This window comes from Balearica regulorum, chromosome 2 (assembly GCF_011004875.1).
Source record: "Balearica regulorum gibbericeps isolate bBalReg1 chromosome 2, bBalReg1.pri, whole genome shotgun sequence".
Classification (NCBI taxonomy): Eukaryota; Metazoa; Chordata; class Aves; order Gruiformes; family Gruidae; genus Balearica; species Balearica regulorum.
This window is the reverse complement of record NC_046185.1, coordinates 102,912,877-102,932,559: the sequence shown is the minus strand read 5'-3', so window position 1 is coordinate 102,932,559 and position 19,683 is coordinate 102,912,877. Positions and strand designations below refer to the sequence as shown.

The 19,683-nt window shown below is 37.6% G+C and overlaps 1 protein-coding gene across 4 annotated transcripts in view; it reads left to right on the top strand.

Moving 5' to 3' along the window:
- Nucleotides 1–19,683, top strand: part of DCDC2 (doublecortin domain containing 2) — a 72,529-nt gene that overhangs the window by 30,216 nt on the left and 22,630 nt on the right. For all 4 annotated transcript variants that reach the window (XM_075745176.1, XM_075745175.1, XM_075745174.1 and 1 more), the window contains 2 exons: nt 206–260; nt 2,721–2,916. In XM_075745176.1, the coding sequence (XP_075601291.1) occupies nt 206–260; nt 2,721–2,916 (251 nt within the window). The remainder of the gene's footprint in view (nt 1–205; nt 261–2,720; nt 2,917–19,683) is intronic.

Sequence of the window (19,683 nt, the reverse complement as noted above, 5' to 3'; positions counted from 1 at the left end):
GCATTTGTTTGAATAAGCTAATGATTATATGTTTAAATATAGTCTAGTAAACAGAAATGAGTGATTCTTAGTAAAAACATGCAATGAATAAAACAATTAACTCTGTGGCCATAGCTGACTTGGTGTTATCTGACTTGGTAATAGATACATAGTGTCTGTGATAGTGACAGTGTACACAATTATAAGATATGGCTTATTTCCGCAGTTCCAAAGTCTCTGTACTACCTCCGATTGTGGGATCTCGTAAGTCTAAAGGCAGTGTAAGTATCAAGTGCCATAATAAAGTTTGTTTCTAATTTTGCTTAATTCTGGCAGATAGAAAGTCCCTGTCCTTTGGGTTTTAATTAAATCTGAAGAGAAAAATTCCACAGCCACCTGGTGGTATGCTTATTAAAGCTTGGTGAATCTGTAGCTATTGGCAATGTCAATTAGACAAAAGAAATCTGAGAAAATATTATTGTAATAATGGCTGCTTTATTTTTTATAAAACCTTCCATAGTAAAGATCAACTGCTGCCTTTGTGTATTTATTTATTTATTTATTCAAATTATACACCTTAAGGAAAAACACAGAACCTTTTATAAAATGTCTTGCAGAAAATGATGTTTCTGCGTGCTGAGTCTGAATAAGGCCATAAACCAGTTTCCTATCTGATGTTTGTCCTAGCTAACCATTAAATACAGAGCTTGAGCCTCCACTGCTTTGTAGCCTGTATAGCTATTTATATGTGTAAAAAATGAGTTCACTGTGGCTTTAAACTATGCCAAATCAGAATATAAATATCTGTTTGCACTAATTATGTACAAGTGCAGTTTACTGTACAAGTACAAGACAGTGGAGAGTCAGACTCACAGTCTGTCATTTTAATTGCAGTGATTGATCATGTCCATTCACTGATTACAAAACAAAAAGGCCTGGTGCCAGTAAACAAAATAAGCAATAAAATATACAAATCTCTGTTGCATTCTGTTGAAATTCAGTAGAAGATGAAACCTCAGTAAAGAACATACTTTCAAGTGATGTTTGTTTTTAAAATGTGAGCTTTGCAATTCTAGCATTCTTAAAAATAACTCATTAACAGTTTAAACTTCTTGCCTCTTCTACTATTACTTAACAGCACATACAGAAAATTATTTGATATTCACTTTTATTCCATTGGGATTGTAAAAAAAGACCAGTGCTCAAATATTTGACATGCTGATAACAAGTGTCAAAACTTGAGGCAGGAATATGCACTACTGCTCTTCAATATCTAATGCAACATTTGAACTGGTATAGATCGTGCAATTGTTTGCTTCAATTTGATATTTACACTTTTTTACTATTGTTACTTGGGAGTAACAGTTTCCAGTTTGAATTAGAAAAGGCTGAAATTTTGCCATGCCCTTATTTCTCTTTATACAGAAACGATAAGTGGTAGTTTTGATGGTATAGGTAGATAAATGATGGATTAGATGGTGAAAGCTAGATGGTATTTAAGGAAGATGTTTTAAACAGAACTGATTTCTTCCAATTATATGACAACTAGAAGAATCACATAAAAATATAATAATGTATGCAGGATTTTGTCCAGGACCTATTTTTATGAATTATTTTAATTTTATATAGGTATTACCTTTTAACTTTAGCAGTGAGGTGAAAATAAATTGTCCCTGACCATTGCAGAATGAAAGGCCGTTCTGGTGGGCAAGTTCTAAAATGGCATGAATTGTTCATGCAGCTACACTAAGCAAAACAATGAAGTAGAATATATTTGTCTTCCATGATTTAGCTCACGCGGTGATAAGGTGAACAGTTCCAGATACTGATAAGGTTTTCTGCCCTATCTGCTTGAGTATTTTGTTGTTATATGGACTGTTTTGACAGAACTGGATTAGGAAGAAACTGCATGTGCTGTTAGACTGGAAAAAGTAGGAGGCTGACAGCCTTTAATGGGAGGCAATGGTGAGGGTGTTCAGTTGGTAAAGTAGTACGATAGAAACAGCACATTAAACAGTTCAGGTTTTTACAATGTTGATTGTGAACAGATTTAGACTGAAGAAAAATCTGTATAAATAATAAAATCTCTGGCTAGTACACCCAGGATCATATGTACATCAGAGCTGTAAAAATATAAGGACCAGGTTTTTGGTTCTGTTTCTAGATACACCACAGAGCAAGCAGAGGAACCGATGGATGTCCTTGGAGGTAATTCAGAGGCAATGTGTTGGCAGACCCCTTTCTAAGCGTCCACTTGGCAGTCAGTGTTACTGCCACATGAAGCCTGTCTTCCTCTTCAGCTGCTTTTGACACTTAGCAGATTAATGCCTATGTCTCATTTACGCATGCAATCAATTATTGAGAAGTTATATATGTTACATCTTGTGACTTTCCACACGTATGCATAGATGAGATATAGCTGTGTATCATATGCGTGCATGTATAGATTCACTTAGCTGTTCTTTTCATCAAATGAAGCGCTATTCCTTATAATAAATGCGTTATTTTCTTCTGTGAGTTGTTGAGGAGCTTTTAATCAGTCGGATCATATAGTAAGTTGATGTGATAGTTAGTTTTCTGGATAGCGTAAGATATTGTTTAAGTGTACTGGTTATAAATTAATATGCTTTTTTAAAACCTGATACCAATCCTTAGTATTAAAAGGTTGAAATAATATTGAAATGAAAAAAAAATAAACTTTGTCGTATTCATCAGGGATAATTACATACACTTCATTTCAGGGAAACGATCGGCAGTCTAAATCTACCGTTGGATCCAGTGACCCAGGAGAAAACAGTTCCTCACCTCAGCCTCCCAAAGGGAAAGACAAAAAAAGCCAGAATCCAGAGGATTCTGTGTCCAGACGACACTTTTCTAACAACTCCACAAAAGTAAAACAGACAGTAAGAGCTTCCACAGGAGTCCTTCAAGATACTGGTCAGTACCAAGATAAACACTATCGTAGCATAGTAGCAGCACATCGTAGCTTTTGATCTTCAGTTAAAACAGTGCAACAGTGGAATAATATGCTTGTATAGTTCTTGAATTGCCCATTTATTCTGGCTAACTGAATTTACAGAAGTTCTTTCTGCTTAAGAAATGTACCTATCTGTAATCACTACATTTCTGGCTTCATTTACATGCCACAGGAGACTGTGTATGATATTTGGTATACCTAGGAAGTTAAACTAGTATGGTCCTATCTTTATGCTTTTGATAAAAGCATAATAGACGACATATTTTGACCATTTTCCCACTGTTCTGCTCAGCAAAAAAGTGAAGAAAAGGAGCTGGTCTGCTCAAAGAACATCTCGCTCTCCCTGAGGATCCCTGGTTAGCTACCTGGTTCTGTATAACGAAATGACTAGACACTGGGGGAATAACACGAACACGAACTCCAGTTAGCCAATACCTCCTGTGACTAATCATACAGCAGAACTGCTGGAGGCACTTTCAGAATTTCTCCCCCCCTGTGCTGTGACAGCAATTTAGAAATTTAATCATAAACATCCTCTTTGAAAAACTGCTTTTCGTATCTTATGGTGTGATATTTCCCCTGCGCTCCGTATTTTTCTAATGGCTAGAAGACTGTCTCCTCACTACAGATATTGCTGACGTGCTGGGATGGCTATTTTTCCTCATTAGTAATAGTTCCAAAAGTCATTAATACAGGGCAATTAATATCTACCAGGAGAAATAAATTATACTTTTCATAGCATTTGATATTTCTTCTTACTGCTGTTTAAGTGTTAATAATTGTCTGCAATAACAAATCATGGCCTAAAACTTCAGCATATGTCATCCAACAGCACAGTTTTGTACCTCTGCTTGTCTAGAATCATGAGTTGTAAGTTTACTTTGAGTCAGGACCAGGTTTATAAATTTGAGTTTTAAAAGATCAATGAAATATAATCTTTTATAACATAATTGTCTTTTCAAGAGTAAGCTTGTTGAATTTCAGGTTTATTTTAGTCTTGATTCAAATACCATTCTATTCTTTTGCTGGTAAGTGGACATAATTTCAGCCAACTCTTTTTTACTCTTTTTTTTTTTTTTTTTATTTCTTACTGTAGAATGACAGTTATAATGAAAGTGACTGGAAACGTTTGTCCTTTATAACTGAATATATTCTTCTCCTTGAAATTATCATGGTGTATCTCCACTTTTTACAGATTGAGTGATGTATGCTAAAAACGTGTGAGGGAGAGACTACCAGAGCTGACCTCTCAGAAGAGGCCTTGCATGCTTGGCTTACCACTTTTAAAGGCTCAGAATCATTATGTAAGACGCAAAGATACCATGGATACCCTCAATCATTCACATGTTTTCTTTTTTTTTTTGAAACAGATGCTTTGACTTCTGTTGGGAAATGCCAGTACGGAATTCTTTATACAGAGCTCAAAATCCCCATGTTGTAATCTAGTCTCCTGTTCAGAGTACTGAACTGCTCTGAACCTCTACTTATGACTAGGCAGATCTCGGTCAGACCTCTTACATTAAGAACAGCCAAGCCACATAACTTTTTCTGATAGGTATAGTGCCATTATGGTGATTTTCTATATGCTATTTTTTCTGGCCTAAGGATTTTTTTAAGTAAAGTTTCTACAGATGTTTCCTGGAAGCAAATGGACCCCTCTTGCCAAGGTTAAGAGAAGTTTGTTCTTTGCCTCTGTCAGCCTTGCATAAAGTTATCAGAGTTTTCTGATTGCTTTCTTTCATTTCCCAGTGGAGGTAAGAGTACTAGAAGAACCAATAGTTTCTCTGTCCTTTCAGCAAGCAGTGACTAAGAGACAAATCTTACTTTGGTAGGTAGCAGACAAATATAGGGAGATATTTACCTCTCCATATTTAGCACTAGTGCTGCTCCACCTGCTGACAGAAATGATTGGAAATCAAGTTTATTGAAGAAGTGACTGCTTGCTTCTCACTTCAGCTTTTCCATGCTTTTTTGAATCTTGCATAACTAGGAGAAGCTATTGAAGGGAGATAGTTCTCTGATCTGAGCTAAAGAGTATGTTGGGAGAAACTCTTTCTTGCTCCTTTATTTATCCTCCACGTATGAAGACCTGCTAGCTGAAGTGGGATCGGGTGGTTTGATGTGTGTGCTGTTCTGCAAGTCTAGATAGACCTAGCTGGTCATGCAGGCAGTCGCTGAGGGAGATGAAGTTCTAGGTTGAATTCAGACAACAGTATGGGATGAGAAATCCAGAGCCATGTAACGGATTTCTGTTGGGGTGCAATCCCTGCTTTCAGTGAATCTCTGTTGATGAGAAGTCATATATATACCAAGCCAGTGAGAACTGTTTTCTTTTGCCAAGTACAAAAAGCAAACCATCTCATGCTTCTGTAAGTCTTTAGGCCAACCACAGTGATAATTGCAGACTTGTGAACATCTACAGACTTATCTTTCCCTACTTAAATTCCCCAATATTTGTTCAGCCAGATCAAGTGGAAAATATTCCAGGAAGCAGTTCCTTTAAGCTCCTCATCAAAAGGTTACTGTTCAAAGTGATTTTCAGCCTTGTTTGTATTTTAACAAGAGGAGCTTCCTTGTTACTACATTATTCTAGTTCTGCTTAAATGTATTTCTTTGCCACATGACTCAAACGAAATTTAATGATGTTATATTTATTTATTTTCTCCTTTCCTTTCTGGTTCCGTTTTTCTTTCTGGTATTTTGTAGTAAGTATGAAAAATTTTTTTTCTGTTATCAAGAACAAAAGTAGGGTGTCCCATTTCCTGCATTTTGATTTAAGAGCCCTCAATAAAACTAGCTAATAGCCTATATTCACCATTTCATGTGAGAAACCATGTGTAGTTGCTCTGAGTCTGTTAGCTCTTAGTGGAACAATTTTTTTGCTATGGCATTTTTTTAAATTAGTGGTTTATCATTGTGTGGAAAACATGTGAAGGGTACATGGAGCACTGGAGAGAGATCCCACTTGTCCCATCTCTTTCCCTTTAGTCATTCTGGCTGAAAATTTGTAAGGGAGTGCTCCAGGTCCTTTAAAATCCACAGAGGTTTTATTTGTTTGTTTTTGATTATTTCCCCTCCCCAGAAGAGGTATAGCTGTGTTTGCTGCAATAGTTTTTGTCATAGTAGTCAAGCAATGTATCTATCTGAATAACATTCTGAAAAAAATGTGTCTCATCGTAAGAGAGAGTAACTCAGCCTCTGTGCCCAGTTTACTTTCTGACTTGTCTGAGGTCTAACCAAAACTTTTCGCAAGAGCTGATGCTGTTGGCAAAACATCTAAGGTTTCTCTTCACCCACTGAGGCAAGTGGCATGTGTCACCACTTAAAGAGAAACAGAAATGTCCTTCTGGAAGTGAATGGCATTTGAGGTGCAGTGTTGGAGAAGAGGCCAAGTCAGGAATATGGAAGAGTGCTAATGCCTGCTTCCTGCAGTAGAAGCAGCAACAGCTAAGTCCTTCTTATCAAATGATATGTTTTTTCATAATCACCTCGTTAACCCAGCTGAACTGAAGACCCTGCACTGAGTGCAGTTCCTTTTTGTTTTGTTCTGAGGCATGGTGAATTGGGTAACTTACCCATATAGTGGTAAAATCTAAAAATTCACATTTAATCCAGTGATAACTGTGTACAAGAACTTTTTAATGTGCTATTGTTGTGAATGCAGCACAGAAATACAGGAAACTATTTCATACTGAAATAATCAATGTGACAGAAAAAATTTCATGTATTTCAGCATTAACATTAAGCACTAAAATGCACCTGTACAATTGTTAGTGGTACCTAACACCACTCAATTACTTTGCCTCAATGTACTTAATATACACATTTCCCTAGGATGCAGTAATGCCTTTCAGAGAGATGGGAAATGTCTAGATTTATAGCTATAATTGTTGAAATTTACCCTTATCTTTGAGAATCTCTGGAGACAGCATTTCTTTTCTAAAATATTTTCTTTATTAGTATGATGGTAGTTTTACAGCTAGAACTATTCCTGAGCAATATACTAATAATAGGTTGTGTGTTACTCAGATAATAACTTTTCTAGGTTTTATGCATGCAGATGGATATTTTACTTTATTTCTATTGAAATGTAAAAGAGAAGCTAACACACCATGCCATGTTTGGTAACCAAAGTCTATCACTGTATGTTCCTTTTCATTTTTCTTTCCCATGTAAATGAACAGCAGGCTTCTCTCTGGAGAGTCAAAAGCACTAGGAAATCCACGTGGGATGTGAAGAATTCTTAAATTGCTTTTGCACTTTTTGCCCACATTTGTCTGCAGCACTTGCAGGCAAAATTTGGGGAAAGAGGACAACTCTTCAAAAATCAGAACAAAGATCTTTTCACTCAGGTCTGACCCTGTGTGGGAGCTCCACTTTAGTCAGAACCTACGTAGCTTGTAGTGAAGTAGTTCAAAGAAAATGTACTATACTGACCCCAAAAGGTCATCTTCTATGTAGTTGTTGTCTCCTGAGTGTTTTTTCTGGTCACACCTCAAGATGGAGTGACCTGAAGCACAGGCCAGGCAGGCTGTCGGAGCTGTGAGATGTTAGTGTGGAGTGCTGCAGCTTCAGTGTCCTCCTGCCCTGCCAACCCTCCATGTCAAAGACTGCCCTTGACAGAAACCCAGCTGGACCATAAAAATATAGGATTACAGAGGCCAGCATTACACCATATTTCTGTCCTTTATTATTTGAAGGAACTGAACTATTGTGTGATTTGTGATGATGTTAAACTTACTGCCAAAGGCGTATTATTTTGTGACTCAATAGCCTGTTTTGCTATCAAGTTGGTTTCTTTATTTCTCATTAACTGAATATTTTTCACCTGTGGGACTATCTATTGAGTTAAATATAGCACAGGAGCTTGATTAAGTATTTCCACCAAATTATCTATCTGCAGGTGGGAAGTGGAAGTTCTTAGCTGTTTGATTGATGTACATTTTAGAACAAAGGTAGGCAGTGGAGTAGTCCCCTTGAAATCTTTCCCTAGAGATCCTCATCAGTCAAATCAGCTTTACGAGCCCACTGACTACAGCGCTGTCAGCGGGGGATCTGAGAAACAAGTAGATGCATTGAAGTAAGCAAAGTCTGAAACATTCTGCCCTCATCAACATTAGCATTGCTTTTATGGCGCATCGTAGGAGAGTCACCTGGCTCAGTTTTGACCCGTGCAGCTCTTTCTCTATCAGAAAATAGCTTACAGCGGGGAAGTTGCACTACGATGTTTTCTTGCCAACCAAAGAAACAAACCAGTTTGCCTCTTTCAAGCAGACTAGCTTGTGGCTGGCTTCTCTGCCTGCTTCTTTTGACTTACTAAGGTGACCTTTAGCATACCAGTGAAGCAGGAAAGAAAGAAGTGTTAGAAATATGCAAACACCGAAAATATTTTCATACACAGATGACCTAATGTGTCAAGATCCTACAGCTTGTTGTTCATGGCTCAGTAGGCTGCTTGGGTTTAACATGCCTGCTCATCTCTTGGTCCCATGGAGTACATCTGAATGTGCTTACCTTTTTGAAATAAGAACAGAAAGTGTGAGGATCATCATTTGCAGTGTTCGTCAGAAAACAGGTGTTCTGATATGTCATCTGAGGCACCAGATTCACCAGGCGGCCTGTCTGGTGCTATTTCCAACTTTCTGTATGTCAAGCAACAATGTTGTGATTGTTCTTGTCTAAGTGTTCCCAAACATAGATGCTACTGAAGTTGGATTTCAGCCCACAGTTACAAATTTAATTTCTGCACTTTGCAGAAATCGGTATCCTGAGTGGGTGGGTCTTCAAGCAAATTTGTAAGCTAAGCCCACTTCTTGTACCTGTGTCCTGCAGTGGTCATGGTCCTGTGGTAGGGAAAGCTTTCTCACCCAAGCCAGACTGTCTTTGTTCTGATTAACCCCATGGAGAGCTCCTAGTAGAGAAGAAGATCTGCAGAAGATCCCAACTCCATTTCTACTTGTCTTTTTTTATCACTAGGGGACACCTTGTAGGGAGTCATTGCTGTCTGTTATGCTTTCCATTCTGTTGAGGTGGTGCATCAGAGAGAGGGTTACTTCTTTGCTGTTGACTGAACCAGTCGACCTTCAGCAGCTTTCTAGTTTATGCTGTAGGGTGCTGTGACACTTTCATACCTGTGTTATTGCCAATTGCTCATCTGTGAAGCTGAAGTATGTATATATAGTATGTATGTATAGATAGTGTATGTATACATTTTTTATCTCCTTTTTCTAAAAGAAAATTCACAGTGAATAATCTTTTTTTGGGCCTTTCAGATTTTCTTCTTATTGCAGGTTTCATTAAGACTGAAGGGAGTAATAGGTAGAGAGCATCTAACTTATTTCTAGGGAAATAAAACTATTTCTGAGGAAATAATTATTTTTTTCTCATTGCTAGAATTGTTTGAATGTATCAATATGGCAAAGATTAATAATAATAAAGTGATGAATAAAAGGGTGCTCAGAGGCATTGAAAGATTTACTGATGAAGAATTCATTGTTGCTAAAAAAGTCAAAGTTTCTATGCAGAAAGCTAAGTAACCATCTAGATGATGCGATATCAAGTTAATGTTGGTAAAGTAAAAGCAATGCAGAATGGTAGGTAAATGGTGAACTGAAATACTTTACAGGGTACTAATTTAGTGATAAAGGTTTAGAAAAATATTGATGAAGCCAGTTTTGTGAAAATCTCCTCTGACACTACAGCAGAGGTCGTTAAAAAGTCGGTGAGATGTTGTGATATGTAGAGGTAAAGAATAGTGAATATCACATGGTATAGAAAATCAATAGTTTGAGCTCATCTGTGATTCTTAGAAATCACATCTCAGAAAGGGGCGATGTAGATTTAGGAAAACCTCACAGGAAGAAAAAAAAAATGGTTAGGGATCTAAAAAAATACCCATGAAACAAAAGAACTTGGGATTTTTATTGCATCTAAAAGGAAGTCTTTTTATTTAAAAATCCTATGTTAGGTAAGAATGATACCCAGCACTATGGTAGATATTCCTAACAAACTGTGGATGTGATGTAAAATTTCATGTATTAAGTTCTAAACCAGTTGTTAATTAGGAGTATTTCCAATCAAAGCATAGATTAGACAGCATCTGGCTACTGTTGGGTTTTTGTTTTCAGGGTTTTTGTTGGGGTTTTTTGTCCTTTTTTTTTTCTTTTTTTTTTTTTCCTCCCCCCCAGCCCCAAAGCATCCCATGCTGGCATTGTCAGATGTAGGGTACTGCTGTGGATGAACCACAGATCTGATCTGGTACAACAGTTTGTACAGTGCTACATTCTGCTTCTTAGAAAATCAGGCGTGCCTTTTAAATAGTAGTCAGTGGAGGCTTAAAACTGGCTGGAAACACATAGTGGTGTTATTTTTGCATGAGGAGTGTGACAGTTTGCACACGGCACAGCTGGGAATGAACTCTTTTCTTCCTTTCTCCTGCATCCTTCTAGCTCTCTGAAATGAGGCTTTTAGTGTCTACCATATAATAACTTTCTGTTTCCACATGAATGTGGTGGTAGTCTGGTTTCTCACAGAAAGGTTTTCTTAATGTCTTTTCAGATCTCTGATGTTGTTTTATCCTTACAGTAGCTGGTAAGTCTTCTTCTGAAGGGTAAAATCATAGGAAAATAATTTAAGGAATTCTGGCAATAAATTAGCACAACTGACAGTAAGTGTACCATGCATTTAGTAATGAAGAATACTGGTAAATCAATAGACTTTTTAAGGCAGAGTAGAGATGTGAAGTAGAATATACTCTTTGTTCCTACCTTCTTGATTTGTTTCAGGTCAATTATTTAGATAGTGCTAGTCTCTTTAATTTTAGCTGCCAGAGTCTAAATATGCTGCTGTCTGAATATATTCATGAATATAAGTTTTTATAAATTTTGGTTAATCTGGGCACAAATGTGAATATATTTATATTATGTCTGTAGTACATTTATATAATCTCTATATTGTACCATAAGACACATAGCCCTCTAAATTTCCAAATACGTTGAGTCAATTTCTTCTGCAAGTGTATCTACAGAGGTCAATGATACGGTGATGTGGGTTGGTGCATCAAGATCTCTATTCCTCTGTTTGTCTCACTTTATTTGTCTTGTGTTTTGAATTAATTCCTGAAAGCATGGCTTTCATCTGTAAACTCACGTCTCAGATAAAGGTTTTGTAACCATTGTCAAGTCTGAATTTTGAGATCCCAGTGGTGAAGGGTGCTTCATATGAAAGGTTCTTGCAAGAGGAGGTGTGGGATTCTGCAGGAGATGACATGGAGTCTGAAGTCAAGATGAACCACTATCAAAATAGCCAAATTTCAGAATGTGCTTAAGCATGGGGGCTTTTTTGTTGGGTTTGTTTTTTTTTTTTTCCAGCAAGTCATGCTAACATCCATGCTTAACCTTTCTAAGAGTACAGTCTAGGTTTCATTTATTTTACTGAGACTCTGGCACTTGCTTAAAAGTAAAGAAGCGTATTCACAAAGAGTCTCAATCTGTCAGTCACTCACTTAACTGTGTCTTTGTTAGACTCACTCATAGGCTTAAATTTAAGCGTGGACATGTGAATTTGGAAGCTTAAGGCTTTACACACATTTACGCTTTGAAGAAGGAGCTATTATCCTAAACCTAAAATATATAAATCACCACACAAATCTTTGGGAAATCATAAGAGTTTGTTCGGTGCTCTTATTTAATATTTAGTGGCAGTTTTCACACACATGGCGTTGTCAGTATTGTCATTAAACGATGTGGCTAAACCAGGTCATATTTCACATGACACAATTTGTAGTCTCTGTTGCAGGAATAGAGCTAAAAGCTAATGATAAAACCTCAAAGTAGTATATCATTCCTAACTATATGAATTACTAGTGGCTGATAGATCTTTCACAGAGACATATTATGGACCAAAAAAATATCCAGCATATATGTGATCATATGAGTGTATCTGCATTACTATATTGAGTGAAATAATCTATTCATGTCAGTGATATTGATAAAGCAGATTTTAAAAATAATATATAAGCCAAGCCTTATAAAAGCTTCTCATCTCTACAGTGGTTGAGTGTAAATGCGTGCCCATAACAGCTTCATGTTTTATTCTCTTCTTCATTTACCAAGTAACAATGTTGTTTAAGATGCTTCTGGCCATTGTAAACTGCACAGTTTAAAATACAAAATGTATACACAGCTCAGATGAAACAGCTATGGAAATATATGAATATTCTGTCCTTTTAATAAGGTGGTGTGAGTGTTCTATTAGTTCAGTAGGAGGCTTATTGCATATTGTTTTCTTTTGAAGGTAATATTTTTAAAGGACTTATGGTTCAAACATTGGCATTTAAATAGTTCCTAGCTAACTTTTGAAGACTTTCAAGCTGAATCAAACTTAATGGAGAGGATCAGATTAGTCCAGAGCCAGGATCCTGCTTCTCTTGGAAAGAGGAAAAACGTATAATGTGCATTAGTACTTAGAAGTGTGCCATGAGTACTGCTATAATTAAAGTGAGGAATGCAGCCAACCTAGTATAGGTCAATTTACTCCTTAATGGGACTATCAGTATTTTCTGAGTGCAGCAGAATTGTCAGGTGACCCCAAGTTTGCGACAGATGCATTTCATACCTGCAATTTTCTCCTGTTTCTGGCAGTATTATGGAAGAAGGCTTTATGTGTCTGTTAAACTTTGTTTCAGTTTGTTTTGGTTCATCCTGTGGCAACCATGATAGCTGTGGTGAGCTTACCCTAACAACTCTTTTCACTGCTTATCAGTCTGGCCTCCCTGCACACTCTCCACCTCCTTTGCTTTCCTCCCTTCCTCTTCCCCTCCCATCCCTCCCCAGCTTTGCCTGTTCTTCCCCCTGCTCTTATCTTTCTTTTCCAGTTATTCTATGATGCTTTTCCTTGGGTCCACGTGGCACTTCATACATTTTATCTGACTTCGTCTGTTTTCTTTCCTTGCCATTTGTTGGTCTTTCTTTAAGTAATCCTTTCTGTCTGGCACTGATTTACCATGGGTTCAACCCCATTTCTGTCTTAGCCTTCCTGTTTGACTTTGGGTAATTGCTTGGATACATTCTGCAGCCAGTGAAGCACCTACATGAAGACAAATGTGTGTAACAGGAGGAAGTTCAGCCCCCCTAAGTTGTTCCCACCACTTCTTTGAAACTTCCTTCGTGTGGCTAATGTTAGAGAGTAGCTGTGGAAATGCTTGGTTTGCCAAGGCTCTTGTGGAATCACTGCATAGGATCAGAGGTGGTGAATGGGAAGACGGAAGCTCTCCTAGTTTCCCTCTCCACCTGGTTATCACAAGCCTTTTCCTTTAATCAGTTTACGAGCAGAGAGGATGTGCCATTCTCTTTTGACTATTTTTCTCCACCTTTTGTACTCAGCCATGTGTATCTTTGCAACAGGTGGTGACACATGCTCAGGTTTTGAAGAGTAGACTTGTCAAGAGGCTGCATCAGCTGTATAACAGGCATCTCTATGAAGTAACTTCATAGCTTGAAAAGTTTTCTCTAGACTTTATTCAAGTCATAATTCATAGCTTTGTAGCTTTCTTTTGGAGTGATTTGTATCTCCAAGTCATTATGTGTGAAATACAACTTTTTTCTGACTGATACAAAGTTATTCTTTTGAATGTATCCATTACATGTATGTCCTGATGCTCTTTAAAAAGTTCTTGTGTGTACTTGCAATTGTTGATTTATGGTCTATGACTTTTTTTAAAGCAAAAGTATCTTTTGGTGCAATTGCAGTGTACTTTGTATTAAAATAATGGAAATATGATGGGAACTCAGAGCAAAGAATATTGGGGTTTTTGCATTTTAAGTATTCATTACGAGTTAATGTGAATACTGTGCTACAACTGTGGAACAAGAATCTTTGAGTTAAAAGAAAAGAAACCAACAGGCAAACCCTGGACAAATTTTGTTTAAAGAACTGTTTTTTAATTTTAACAAAAAAGCTTTGTTGAAGTTAATGTTTAAAATACTGAGCCTCTGGGCTTCAGAATATAAATAAGTGACCATGGCTCACACTGGCACTCAGACATGCTGTGTGCATATTTGTATTTATCCTGTGCTTATATGCATTATTTACATGGATGCTGAGGACCCATCGTGCTCCCCATTGGGTGTGAAAGGAGATTATACTGTTGGGACAGTATGTTAGGATCCAGGGGGCAGATGAAGGGTACATGTCCTTTTCTAAGGGTACTGCTTTTCTTCACCTGTTGTTCTCAGTACTTCTTCATATACCAAAGACCTGTGTTATTATCCAGTCCGCCTTGAAAGAGCAGAATATAGGCTGTCGCTCTGTGTATTAGTGCAAGCTCTTCCCCTTCTCCTGATGCGTACGCTTTTAGTGCTCTGAAGTGTCTCCTTGTCAATAGGATCTTTCCCTCACTCTGTCCTGGTTTGTCACCTTGTCTCTGGGTGAGATGGACTCCTGCAGCAGTTGTGTGAGTAGTGGGACTGAAGTGGATGATAAAAAGGCTTTAAAAGCTGGTGATGAGGGTGGTTTATTCTATATCAAGGCCTTTCTGTTTCACCTGGATACGACTGAGATGCAGCTTCCCTCTTAGGCAAGCAACTAGTACCATACATTTGATTAGCTGTAGTGTTTCAGCTAGATGCAGTTAGTGGAAAGGAGCATTGCAGCTTTCTTCCCAGTTTGCTTGTGCCTTTTGAAGACTGCTTCAAACATACGTTTGAGGAACAGACATTGAGAGGGAGGTGTACAAGTGGTGCTTTTGTTCTCTTCCTACCTTTGCCCACAAATGCCAAGCTGTAAGCTCTGCCCTTGCAGGGTGAGGAGCAGAAGTAAGAGCAGGCATGAGCACACCAGACTTCTCAGCACATCCATTGTCTGTCCGCATTATTGGCTGTTAGCCAAAGTGCTGCACAGGCTCATAGCGTTCAAACTCCACTAGCAGGAGTGTACAGACTAGCAGCTCTGTGTAGCAAGACCTAAAGGAGGATTATTTGCAAAGACTCCAGCTGTAGTGTGCGTGACCACGCCTTTGCATTGTCCATTCAGAAGTTCAGAAAAGACTGTTTATTTGGAAAGGCTGTTTGTTTCAATATGATTTCCTATGGCAACAAGAAAGATGCAGTAAATCCTAAAGGTTTCTTGACTGTGGTACACTTTCAGATGCCTGCTGCTCCTGGAAGCTTGTGGAGGGTAAGATGCATCTTGCCTGACTCCCACTGTAGGAGGGTTAGAGGATTAATTCAAGCTGGGCTTCTAGGCTCCAGCCATCAAGAAGAGACAAGTGTATCTGGAGATGCCCATTCTCTCAGTTGAGATTTTTTTCTGATGGACAGTGAAAAAGACTCTTGGCATTTTAGTTGGCTGCATTTGGCTGTTTCAGATGTGGGATTAATTTATTTTAATCTGAAAACAATAAACTGCAAACTGAGTTTACACATACACATTTTGAAGTGTACTGAAAGAGATAAAAAGAAAATATTCATAGTCAAAAATGTATCCCGTATTCTTTGCTGTCTTTGTTGCTGCCAATTTAGCAGTTATGTGGAATCTTCTCTCTTTTGAGTGCCAGACTGTTTGAAAGTGATTGTTTCCTGGGACTTAACATCTGAAGAATTACGCTCATAGTGTATTTAGAGCTTAACCTAATCTTCCAACAGAGTTTAGTTGGGCTAGCCATGTATTTATTTTTAATTTCTTTTTTTAATACACTAAAAATTTCACTAGCATACCATTCATATTACAACTGATCCATGTCATAATCCTCTCAAATCAAGATATTAAAGAATTTCTTAGTGTTGAAAGCTCTTTGTGCAGGAGTTAAATTCACCACTTCTTAGAGCAAATCCAGTAGACTGAACTGGTGCTTTGGTTTTTGTAACCTATAAGGCATGCTATTAAAGTTATGACTGGACTCCCATTGCACTGGTAGAAACCTAAATAATATTGAATGTATTATATGTAACAGTAATTGCAATTGGAAATGTGAGGTTTAGAGCTTAGACCAGTGCAACTGGTTCAGCAGAATTTGGGCTTATGAAAGTGACACCAAAAGTACATTTAATTATCAGCATGTTGGTTTAAGGTTTAAAAAAAACCCCACAAAACAAAAACCAAACCTACTTATTTTTTTTTTGTGCCACATTCTGAAAATAGTATACTGTATGAAGTTGAACAGGAAAGTAGCAAATTCAGAAGTGTAGTAGAAAATTCTTGTAATGGAGCACCATTCAAATCCAGTAGTTTAATTGTGGTCATACGGCTGGCAAAGTAACACCCCCCCTCCCCCCCGCCCCAAACTATAAAGCAGGTTCTAGAGATAATAAAATGTGAAGTTCAAGTTCTTGCTATGATTTGGAAAAGTACTATACTGGAAATGGGCTGAGCAACTCCACAGTTTTTCAGATCTAGTTTTGAGTATTATGAGGTCTTAGAAGTTAGCAATCATTTCAGTTTCCTGGTTTTGCTATTGGCTAAAACAAGGAAGGAAAAGGCCAACCCTTAATTAAGAGAGTATGAGGTATGGCCGCTGTTCCTCCTATCATGCTCTGAATTGCTTTCAACAAAATTATGAGCTTGCCAAAGAGTATAGACCTGGACTGCTGAATATCAGCTGTGCATCGGGAGCTAAAACTGTTGTTGTCCGTGTTTTCCTGCTGACAAGTTTTAGGATTAAAAAGCTATGTGTCATTAAAATGTGGACACATAGACCATATCACTGCTGTGTTGTCAAAGCCAGCAAAAACTGTGCCGAAGGAAGAGTCATCATCTTGTTTCTTATTTGCAGAGATTTTACAGGACCTGTAGGTTTATTCCTCATATAAGAAGAGATAAATTCACAATCTATAGTAAGAAAAGAGAACCTTTGTTGCTGTTAGTGTGTATTGTTACAGTGCTGAATCACGATAGCCAGAATATACTAATGCCAGTGGGAAACTAAGATGGTGGTCAAACTTGCATCCTCTTTCATGGAGCACATGGTGAGTTTCTTTGGGTTTGCTTTTAGTAAAATGAATACACTGCAAAACATAAAGTGGGCAAATAGTACTTGGCAGCAGGAAGGTCATGTTGTTTAACTCACTGCAGGGTGGAGCGTAGGTCTAGCGACGCTTAGTTTGGAATGACTGGACCAGGACAGATGGTTCAGGGCTTTTGCTTTTGCTTTGTGATAGTTTAGCCCTTAGGACCCAGGTGTACACAAGAGAAGGCTGAGTTTTGGAACAGGCATGGAATTAAGAAAGATGTGGCTGAACAGGAGCTGCTCTATTAATATCAAAATGCAAATGGTCTTAATGATCTGTCATTTAAATAAATGAATAAATTAGATGCTTAGAAACACACAGAATAAATGAGGTAAACGACTAAAGTAGGGAGAAGGGGAAAAAAGCACCTTATATTATGATATGCAGTCCTTATTTTTGTAGCTGTTTATGTATAAAGATAACTGAGCTATTGCACCTGACTAAGGCAGCTTTTTCTTTACTCTAGCATTGCCATGTTTCCTATCATTAGACTGCTGCATACAAGGTCACCCTCTAGAAGTACCTTTTGGAGTTTCCGTTGAGGTAGTCAGATGTCAGCAGTCTATAATGGTGTGAAATCTTATTAGAAATACAATATTTTCTGAAGAGAGGAACTAATTGCTTAGAAGCTTGAGGCTGTAATAGAATCAGATGAAGAAAAATACTTATTTTTTAATATTTCCAACAGTTTCATATGTATATTGCTACCATTTTCTCTTTAATTCCATTACTTTTTGATGACAGAAGTCACAGGCATGTACACACATGCAAACCTATTGCCAAGGCAGTGGCTTTTTGTTAGAATAGGCCTTGTACAACACTGATACTTTAAAATTTTAAACAAACAAACAAACCAGAAAAGGAAATTATGCTGTAGACAGGCATAAATGCACATGTCCTCCCTATTCCTCATAGCAATCTATTGAATTTAATGAGCCACAGATTTTTTTACATTTTGTTTGTAATTTGACTTAATTTTGCCTTTTTATGAGGCAGCCTCTGTGGTAAGTCACATTCATTTTTTTTTTTATAGTCACATTAACTTCCTTGCTTACATACAGAGCTTGCAGTTAGTAAATGCCTCTAATTTCCATAAAATATTCAGGGCAAGTTATTATTACAATGATTTTTTAAATCCCTACTACTAAACTTCAATCAGTTTAAAATTTGAAATGCATTAGTGACTGTATAATACTGTAATTTGTGTGGCAATAAATGTTTTACAGTCAATGCTGGTTAGGAAAGGAACTTATACAATATCCATTAATTGCTATGCTTAATTATTTAAAATATATAGATTTCTTATGAGTTGGTTCAATTTATAACTCAATTACTATTTAATAAAGTCATATAACTTTCTTGTTTATCAATGTGTACAGAAGGAGTTTAGCCGAAATACTGAATGGCATCAGACAGAAAATGATTTTTGTACTTTAGCCAAGGTTTGCTCAGTTATACATGCACCAGTTCATTGCTTCTTTCTGTACATACCGAACTGAGTGACCACACAATACACTGACCGTCTGTGTATTGAGACAACCAGTAACACGTATCAGGTGAAATGTTAGTGAAAATGTTTTGGGCATTTATAAATTTGCTGATGCTGATAATTAATCTGCTACCTATCAGGAGATTAGCCAGAAGTATGAAATACCTAGAAAATTCCCCTGAATGGTCAGTGGACTCCCTTTCACACAAATGAATTCTCAGAGGCTGCAAAGCCAGCATCACTGGCATGGGTAAGGGGACAGGACAGAGTAGGTAAGAAGAGTAGACGAAGATTCTTGTCTATTAAGATCCATTGTGCAAGAAACATAATTTACAACAGTCTTAATGTTTTCTTAATTTGTATTTGTTTTATTTGTCCATTTGCAACAAAATCACAGAGGTGAAAAAGGACTGTAGGAATACGGTACCACCTTTTCTTATCTTTGGTGAAACCAGCTGAGGACCAACCCACTTACTTTATGAAATAGACCTTGGCCAAGTACAATATCAGAAATCCCACACCCTATTTATCAGTCATCATCCTTTCTAAGGTTCTGATCCAAATCTGACCACTCTGCCTTTCTCCTACCCATAGCCTCTGGACCTGATTTCCAAAGTGTTAAGTCTTCTGACAACATCCTCCCTCATATAATTTCACCACCTTTTTCTGCTGAAAATGTTCTCTTGTTCTTACTGTTTGTGTGGCTCTGTTGCTGCTAGCTGTAGAGGTTAGCCAGTAGGTGCCAGTGTATCAACAGCTGTATCATTTGACTTTGTTTAGGGCAGGTTGAGTTGGCTCACTGCTTTTTTGAGACACGAGCTACCTCTCTTCAGATGAGTGGTTATCAGGCTCCAAGTGTTTCCTTTCCTGGTAGCCCTTCACAAGGCTTTGGGGAATTCAGAGCTTGAAGCAGTCTGGATCTTCTTGATATTTCATCAGTCTTTCTCTCTGTGGGATTATGGAGCTGGAGAAGAGGTGAAATAGAGCATAACTCTTGAAGAACCTCCATAGGAAAGCACTTCCAGTTGCAGTTTTTATTCATCCCTTGAGCCTGAAGCCAAAAAATACTCTAAGAATTCTTTCCCCAGACTGTACAGCCATTATCAAGAGTCTTACTAAATAGTGTTTGTTGTAGGAATAAATAAGAATAAGAAATCAAGAAAAATACTTGCCTGGTAACAATGAACATTTTTTCATTGTTGCTTTTTGCTTTGCCTCTGTCATAAATGTGTGTG